The sequence below is a fragment of the Pteropus alecto genome, unplaced genomic scaffold, assembly GCF_000325575.1.
Source record: "Pteropus alecto unplaced genomic scaffold, ASM32557v1 scaffold90, whole genome shotgun sequence".
Lineage (NCBI taxonomy): Eukaryota > Metazoa > Chordata > Mammalia > Chiroptera > Pteropodidae > Pteropus > Pteropus alecto.
The window spans coordinates 2092248-2101095 of NW_006429894.1; the positions used below are offsets into that span (position 1 = coordinate 2092248).

Genomic DNA, 8848 nt, shown 5'->3' on the forward strand with positions numbered 1-8848 from the left:
ACTTCTCGCTTTAAAATCCTTCTGTGGCTTGCTTTTTCACACAATCAAATTCAAACTCCTTAACCTAAAATGCCCCTTCTGAGCGGGCCCACCCCATCTCTGCCTGTCCTGGAATGTCTTCTCTTCCAGAGCCCTTGATAACACTGTCCCCACCCCTAGGACAGTCGCCCCCTGCCCTGTGCTTGGCTAATTCTTGCTTTTCAGACTTCATCTTTTACGACTTTCTCAGAACGACCTTCCCCGGTGGCCAGCCCCAAAGGAGATGCTCTTCTTCTCCCTCGTATTATCCAATTCTTTCCTTTCGTTGTGCTTATGATAAGTTTTACTATGTGTTTACGCTTATGTAGAGTTGCCTCTCTCGATAGACTACAAGCTCCACAAAATCGGGGACTTTTTGTTAGCTCACCACTTAGATCCTGAGCACACGTAAGGAGACGACCTTCTATCAATGACCAAAGGAGATTCAGGTTGTATGAATCGGCCATTGAGATTACGATCCTAGCCGAGCAAATCGGCTAGAGAATTAACGACGAATAAGTCAATAATGAAAATATGACATGATATATGACATGACATTTAACTTTAATAAAAATCCGAATGGGGTCCCATGTTAATTTATACCCACAACAAAAGTCCTGTTGCTCACCAGGATAATAATACATTTGTCGCATCTCGCCCTTGGCGTCTTTCTCAACCATCTGAAGAAGAAATTTACAGTCGAAGAAGGAAACGCAAAGCATGTGGGAGACCGAGATCCCACAATTCTTTGCGGTGACCCTGTCGCCAGGAACCCTCAGTCTCTTAAACCCGAATGCCTATTTTTAAAATACTTTTATTTTGTACTTAACGGAATACAAATGCTCACCGAATAATGGTGTCCACAAGTCTTTACAGAGAGCTGCGGAAGAGAACTCTGAGTATTTTTTATTTTCTTCTCATTCTCTGTCTCGAGACTCAAGACCCTTCATAAATCCATTTTTGCTTTCTGGTTCCTGCATTATGTCACTCCTCCCACGAGCACTGGGGAGGCTCTGATTTATGGCCTTGCCAGTCCTGTCCCCACCACGGGGACCCTGTGGGGATTTTGTTTGCTGTTCCCTTTAACAGTTATATAAATAGACTCTTTTCGTCGAGGCTAGCGTCAATAGTTTTAACAAGTTTTCCTGTAAAATACCGTACGAAGAAACAATATGATACTGAATCAAGTTCCCAGGGATCTTTTTAAATCCAATCTTACCTGGGGACCAGGAAAACTTTTAAGGTAAGCGTTTAAGGCGACTGACACTTCTTGTAATTAATCACTTTAGAAATGAGGGCCCTGCACAGCTGTCACAGTGGATTCCTGCCACTGCGTTCGGTGGCAGTGGTCTCTCCTCACCCACAGGTACGATCTTCTAGACAGAGTCGCTTGTGGCATGAAATCTTCTCGTTATACGTCGCAGTGAGAACAGGGTACGAAGACTTTCTGAATTTTCTGTGTAGGCAAAATCGCCATCCGTCCAGAGACGCAAGAAAGAAGGTCAGCAGCGGAAGTGTCCTGAGTCTGTGCCCCTCCCTTAACCCGCACGTCGCGATCACCCCCTAAACGACAGTCACGACGCCCCCCCCCCCGCCCCCCAGGCCCTCACCACTGTCACCTCGGTTCTGGCAAACGAGCTTCTCCCTCCCTTAAACGAGCGGGAACGCGATCTCTACATTCCTGTCTCTGGGTTTACTGTCCTCACTCAGCTTCCACCAAAGTGCCCGAGCTTGTCTGACATGAACAGGTCAGATGACATCGCTTGGCTGCCCCGTGGCTGGCGGGGCGGACGGCAGCATCGCGAGCGAGCCGGCTTTGCTCTCGTCTGCCCCGCAGCCCCGTCCACCCCACCGGCCGCGTGTGGTCCAGCTCGCGGGACCCGTCGCTCACAGGGCCACAGCTGGACGCGCTCGATGCCACGTGTGCCTGATGCCTTTTCTTCCTCTTCCTCCTGCTTCCTCTCATCCTTCCCTAAATAGGCGACGAGCTACTCTGTGTTCGCCGCAGGGTCCAGAATGGCCAGTCTCTAGTTGAGCATCTGGTCAACATCTACTGAGTGTTCGCTGTGGTCCAGGCCGAGCTAGAAGCTTCATCTCTATTACTGGATTTAGCCCCAAAACAACTCGATGAGGCGGATGTTATTATCATCGCCTGTGCTTTATAGATGGGGAAACTGAGGCTCGGAGCGGTAAAGTAACTTGTGCCAAGTCACACAGCTGCTGAGTACATTTCTGGGATGTGGTTAGCAATCTGTCAAAGTTTCAAAAATGATGCCTCAGTCAAGCCATCCGTGTATTCCCTCTCCCCTGTTCCCTTCTATAGAGTTCACTACAGTTTTTGATCGTACTACGCACATTTTCACGCTTCTTCCTATTAGAACTTAAGCTCCTTGGAAGAAGGGACTACGTCTTTCTGAGTCCCAGGCCCCTGATAGATACGGCTGGCACCGAAACCCATGTGGCTTGCACGACCGAACCCACGAGTGAATGGAACGCACTGTCTTTTTGGGGGGCAGATCTTCTTCACTACCTGGGTCCAATACAAACCGTCCCTCATACCCAATTCCCAGCTCTTGGTGTAGAACGTCCTATGTAGTAACAGTTGCCTTTTGTTCAGGACCTGAGATGTGCCAGGCTCTATTTTTATGCTTTTCCTCTCTGCAACAATACTCGGAATAGTCTTTTTTTCCCCCTCGTTTGCAGATGAGGAACTTAAGAACGCAGAGGTGGCCCGCCCTAGTTAGCGGGTGTCCTGTCCAAAGCGTTGGCTGATGATAAGAATGCAGGACAACACGGTTTGGAAAATTTTAAGTTAAGCCAGGGACCGAAGGATAACAAATCCGCCCTATGCACTATCGAAAAGAGGAAGATGCAGGACGTAGAATTCTGAGCCAAAGATATACTTCCCAACCTCCTTTTCTGCTTTCATGCTTGTGTGTTACTTTTACCTACGAAATATGTTAACCGAAGCCTGTTCAATACCCTTAGGCAAGGAGACGTCTCTCGGTGAGAAGCCACCGCTGGCTGGATTGATCCCAATCTCCACGTTTCCTCCCCAACCAAGCTCTGTCCTTGGACAACAAAATGAACCAGGAGAGGGACGAGCCGGTCAGCAGGCCTGTGACGACCGGGTTTTACAGAACTGTAAGTTTGTCATTTTTTTTTCCCCCCAGTGGACCAAGAAAGGAGATGAAATGCTCTTTCTATCAATGAAATCCTCAGGTGAATTAGGTTAAAAATAGGTCGAGCGGGCTGTTTGCCAAAATTAACACCAATATTTACAGGTAGCGTGCGGACTAAGGTGCTACGGATTCCTCCTGATTCTAGTAACACATCCCTTTGCTGGAGCCTCATCACCCTTTATGCAAAATTTTTGGTTACGGTTTATATATGTTTCCTTTGTATTCTTGTTGACTTGTATTATAAATGCTTAGGAGAATACTTCTATTTCTGGAATATTCTACACCGTTGTAATCATGCTAACTCCACTGAGTTCTAATCCAAGCTCCTAAGATGTGAATATTGTTTCAGTGGTTTCGATAGATTCTAGGTGTCAAAGAAAATATCTTGGAGGGAAAGAAAACATCTTCTGGTGAATTTTCACCGTGCAGATCATGCTGAAATTGATCCTTCCACTGATTTTTTTTTTTTTTCCCCTTCTGTTTCTTTTGGAAGGTTCTGAGGCTCGGGCAGCGTGCCAACCTACTTCGAACAGTGCGTAGCGTAGCAGCAGGTATATGTGAGTATGGAATAATGCAATTAAATTAAGCATTCGTAACTAGAAGAGTTTGTTTCAAACAGCAAACAATAAGAATTTCTAGTTTCTAGTTGCTGTAAGTGATTTGTTTCTACTCTAAGCACAAAAAGAAAAAAGAAAAGAAAAGTGAAAGATATTTTGTCGCTTACCAGGCCGGCAGTGACACGTGTAATTGCCAGCGCTGTCCTCACACGTAGCATTATTGTGACAGGGTTTTGACCAACATAGAGGCAACAAGGTCTCGCAGTGTGTCCCTGTAAATCCACTACCCGTGCAGTGACAGCTGTATCTGGAGAGTAAAATGAAATTATCACATCAACTCCTGGTCGTATTGAGATCAAATATCTTTATTCTCTATCTTTACCGGTCCATCAATCTGAGACTTGCGGTGCATTTTCAGTATTTATCTCAAAAACCCTGGGGAATTGTTTCTATAAGCCTGAAAGCATCATGTGTTTCCATGTTAACGTCCTATGGTCTTTCAAAACGCAGCTTGAGTGTTTTCGTTTTTCTGCAAAATTATTTGGCAATTGTGATTGTTTACTTCAGCTTCCTCATCCATAAATTGAAAATAACAGTTCCTATGTCACGGGGTTATTGTGGTAATTAAATACTCAGATAAAGAATAGACACAGTATGTCAAGCATCAAAAATACTGACTACATTAGTACCACATAATACTAAAGAAAGGTGTTAAAATTCGTGAAGGCAGGGAGAATGACTTATGCCATCGTGACACCCTTTCATGCAGAGCCCATTAATAAGGTCCCTTATGAAAAATGAAATAATAAATTATGACAAAACCAGGAAAAGCCCTCATTACGCAAATGGTAACTTATGTTCTCTTACTTTAAACTAATTTAATAACACTGTTTATGTAAAATTCCTAAAGGATTTATTTTTCGCCACTTGGTTTCCATGCTCGTTACATAAATACAGCCTCATATTCACAATCGGAATAACCTCGGGCTTTGTTTTCGCGTGCACCTTACCTACCACAGGCTTGTTTCGCGGAATTGAAAAGCTGGCTCTTTCCTGAAATTTTAGCAGGTCCAAACTATTACGAGAGTAACTTGGAAATTCCTCACTCTTGGGACAGATGACTTTTGAAGGATGCATTTTTTTTTTTTTTAAGTAAAATCTGAATGTTGCCACTTTTCACTAAACTATAAAGTAACCTGACAAGTTTAAGGAAAGGATGCGAGATCTCCAGATTCACCGGCGATACAATAATCCTGGTCAGTGAGTTCTCTCCACGGGGATCACCCGAATGTAGGCGAATCGCCCAGAACGTACCTGTTGCCTTCATCCACACACAGCCCTCCGTGGAGACACGGCTCACTGGCACACTCATCTTTTCACTAAACTATAAAGCAACCTGACAAGTTTAAGGGAAGGATGCGAGATCTTCAGATTCACCGGCGATACAATAATCCTGGTCAGTGAGTTCTCTCCACGGGGATCACCCGAATGTAGGCGAATCGCCCAGAACGTACCTGTTGCCTTCATCCACACACAGCCCTCCGTGGAGACACGGCTCACTGGCACACTCATCGATGTCGAGTTCGCAGTGGTCACCCAGGAACCCAGGGGCACAGTCACAGAAATAAGCGCCCGGGGCATCCCGACAGGTAGCACCGTTTTGGCAGGGCTGGGCCCAGCATCCGTCAGCTTCCAATTCACAGTTGACACCTTTTCAAAAAGTCAACACAGAAGAAAAGTTTTAGCGAAGTGTTAATATTTTAGCTCTTTGGCAATGCTTTATTTACTAACACTCTTGTCGAATATTATGTTACCCAAAATAATTTTCCTCCTTAATTGTAATTGATGTTAATTTTTCGGCACCCTCGTGGGGAGTGGCACACAGCGGAGCAGCTGTTACAAAGAACTATGTCATACGACAGCTTGTGGCTTTTAAATTCATGGAAACAAGTCATTTTTAGAACAAAGTTATCGTTAACCATACTTCTGTTGGAAGCCTCATGGGGACTAGTCAGTGTCATGAAATTATTTTTAAACACTTAATTTAGCTACACATCATATAGAGCAGTGGGTAAAAGCTCAGACTTCAAACCACGTGGCCTGGGTTGACATCTTGGCACAGCCATCCATCATTAACTCTGTGACTCTGGGCAAGCTCCTTAACCGTTCCATAGCTCAGCTTCCTCACCCGAAAAACGGAAGCAACATTTGTAATAACCTCATAGGATTATTATTATAAATGCAATGTGTTCTAGAGTGCTTACAACAATACCTGATCCATACAAAGTCTTTTCTAGAGATCAAAAACAATACTTGTTATGTCCACAAACATTTATCGTACAAACATGGTGGGCGCTTATTCCCTTAAGTGCTTCTTTTGTACAGACATTTTTAAGGTCAAATTTCTGTAGCGTTGTACAATACTACTTTTAAATAGAATATTAGTTTGTGGCTTAAACTTAATGCAATTAGTGGTATTACAAGCTTCTTCATTTTAAGGTAATGTTATGTTGTTTGAAAGTATATCTTTCTCCCTTAAAAAACAGTAGGTGAAGATTATTTACTGAGCAAAATAAGTTGACGATTTATAAAAGTAGTTTCACTGAGATAACAGACTACAGTACCGAATCTGCCAAAATAACATCTAGTACACATAATCGAATTTTCATACAGGCTTCAAAAGGCAAAAAGAGGGAATATCTACATTTAACCGTCTTTATTTCTGCGTCTATAACGCAGAATAATAAATTATGTACTAAAACGACACAGAGATTTTCAGAGAGCCCAGAAGTTGTCACGAGTCGGATTCTGAACCACTTCCGGAAGTTTTCTAACTTCACCTGCCATTTACGACTGCGACTGGATCCTACAAATACCTGAGTTAAAGGAGTTACCGTTCTTTGAGAAGAACTTAACATTGAAATCTTGCATCCGTAAAAACGGGAAGTGGCGGAACAGTGTTTGCTCCAAGGTCAATGGCTCACCCTTGAGCCTCGGCCGTTTCTTACCCTGACCATGAACAGAATTCGTGTTTGTTGGTCTGGCATCGGTAAGGTCGAGGGAAAGCGCCCTGAGCCAGCTGGTGGAAGACCGTGTCCTCGGGAATGTGTTCTCAGCCTTGTTTTAAGACCTTTACTTCTCCCATGTAACATAACACAATAATAGCTTCCTCTTTCACTTTTCTAAGACTGTATAAAAGACTAAAATGATGGTGAAAACTTTTTTTCGTATAAGTATCTTTTAACATATATGGCAACTAGAGCTACAACGTGTTAGGACTCGTACTTGTAAGGGACACAGCCGCCTCCCCTGCCGTGACTCCGGTCCACCATGACTCTAAGAAGCGTGGACGATGCTCACCCAGGGAAGTTCGGCAAAGGCGGATTCTCCACGGTGCCCCCCGGGCGGGTCCCCCATAGTGCTTCTGAACTGAGGGCTCCTCACGTTTACCAAACGGCCACCATATGCAGGCCCAGGACGAGGCGATGTCATGTTCCTTCCTGTAGTTCTTCTCAGTACATTTAAGGCACACAGACTTGCCTGTGCCCCGTAGCTAGTAAATGACAGTGTCTCTCTCTGCGATTCCTGCCTTTGCCTGTCCAGTTTGTCGATCCGCTTTTCTGTGGTGCCTTTGCCTATATGACATTGCATTATGTCATTTGGTATTTTAGTCATCTATATAGCTGCTGGAAAGTTTTAACACAGGAAGCCAAAGCAGTGGTTTAAAGCTTAACGCTTTCCTAAAGTTTATTTCTTAATTAAAATAAAATTCGCATTCATCTGATATACGGCCGGATTACTTTCTAATGTTTAAGAAATGCATTATAAACCATTATTTAAGTACTGCGGCTCTGCATGTTGTAGTTCAACTGCTTTGGCTTTGAAGTGATCCAGATGCCTGGTTTAAGAACGTGTTTCAAATCAATAGATATGATTTCAATTTAAATAGCTATCTACTTTGGGGGGTGATTTATTTGTATTACTCGGTGAGATTTAACATTCTTATGGTGGCTCACCACTGCCGCCGATACAGACAAAAATGACTCGGGCTATGTGAGCACGATGCCAAAACAGCCGGATGAAAAGTGATGAGTTCAGTCAGTTATCCAGATGTTTTTGTATTTCCAGATACTTGGCTTCGTAGATAAAACATCTGGATAACTAACTACGATTTTCATGTTTCATTTGGGTGTTTATTGTCATTTGCTCATATCCATTAAATATGCACAATGAATCGACCTTCGAAAAGTATTTGAACTGTGTGGTCCAGTCTATATGGTAGCATTCACTTTGTGACTGATGTGATTAGGCACCATGTCATTATAACTATATGTAGCCATATAAACTGAATACAGTTACAGTGAGTAGCACTTCTGTGGCCGATTTGCTAAGAAATAGAAACTTTTTAATTCTAGAATTCTTTCGCAAAACTTCATCCAAATTAAACCGATAGTAAAAATACATATAAAGTTTAATTTGGAGTAACCCACTTGAGAGTCTGCAAGATGCTATGTTTGCAAAGCCCGCTGCTGTTATTTGCTGTTTCCAAGAGCTTAAACACGAAATGACTTCTGTCTTAATGAACTCGTGACTTATCTCATGTACCATGCTCCATCTGCCTTGCTGTCATCGATCTGTCGATCACACTTCAGCACTAGAACCCCCCACCATGTATCCACCCCACGGACACCCACCTTCCCAGCAGGCTGCAATGTCAGGCTCTGGGCATGAGAGGGCGCCCTTGAGCTAAGGCGAAGGGCATCTGCTGAGATGAGTTGCAGAACAGCCCCAACCTGGAAAGCCAGGTCCCTCGAAACCCACTCACTCCAGACCGGATCTACGTTTTACATAAGGTAAGACTCCATTCAAAACAGCAGTGACGATCCACGCACCTTTGAACTCAATGGATTTTTACTAGTGTGGGAAGCTTTCTAACTAGTGATTAATGTTCCTAAGTAATTGGATGGGACATGCAACGTCACCTCCGCTTCTGTCCTATTAAAGAAAGAGAAAGCGAATAACATCCTCTGGGATTCAAATGTCATCACACTCACCAGAATAGTCTCGGGGACAAAGACAAGTGTATCTTCC

At 43.7% G+C, this 8848-nt stretch overlaps 1 protein-coding gene across 1 annotated transcript in view; it reads right to left on the bottom strand.

Annotated features, from left to right (window-relative positions):
• Positions 1 to 8848, bottom strand: part of CRB1 (crumbs 1, cell polarity complex component) — an 87999-nt gene that overhangs the window by 63048 nt on the left and 16103 nt on the right. Inside the window, exons 5-6 of the mRNA XM_006904455.2 lie at positions 5272 to 5467; positions 3925 to 4064 (exon numbers count right to left, since the gene is read on the bottom strand). Coding sequence (XP_006904517.2) covers positions 3925 to 4064; positions 5272 to 5467 — 336 coding nt within the window. The remainder of the gene's footprint in view (positions 1 to 3924; positions 4065 to 5271; positions 5468 to 8848) is intronic.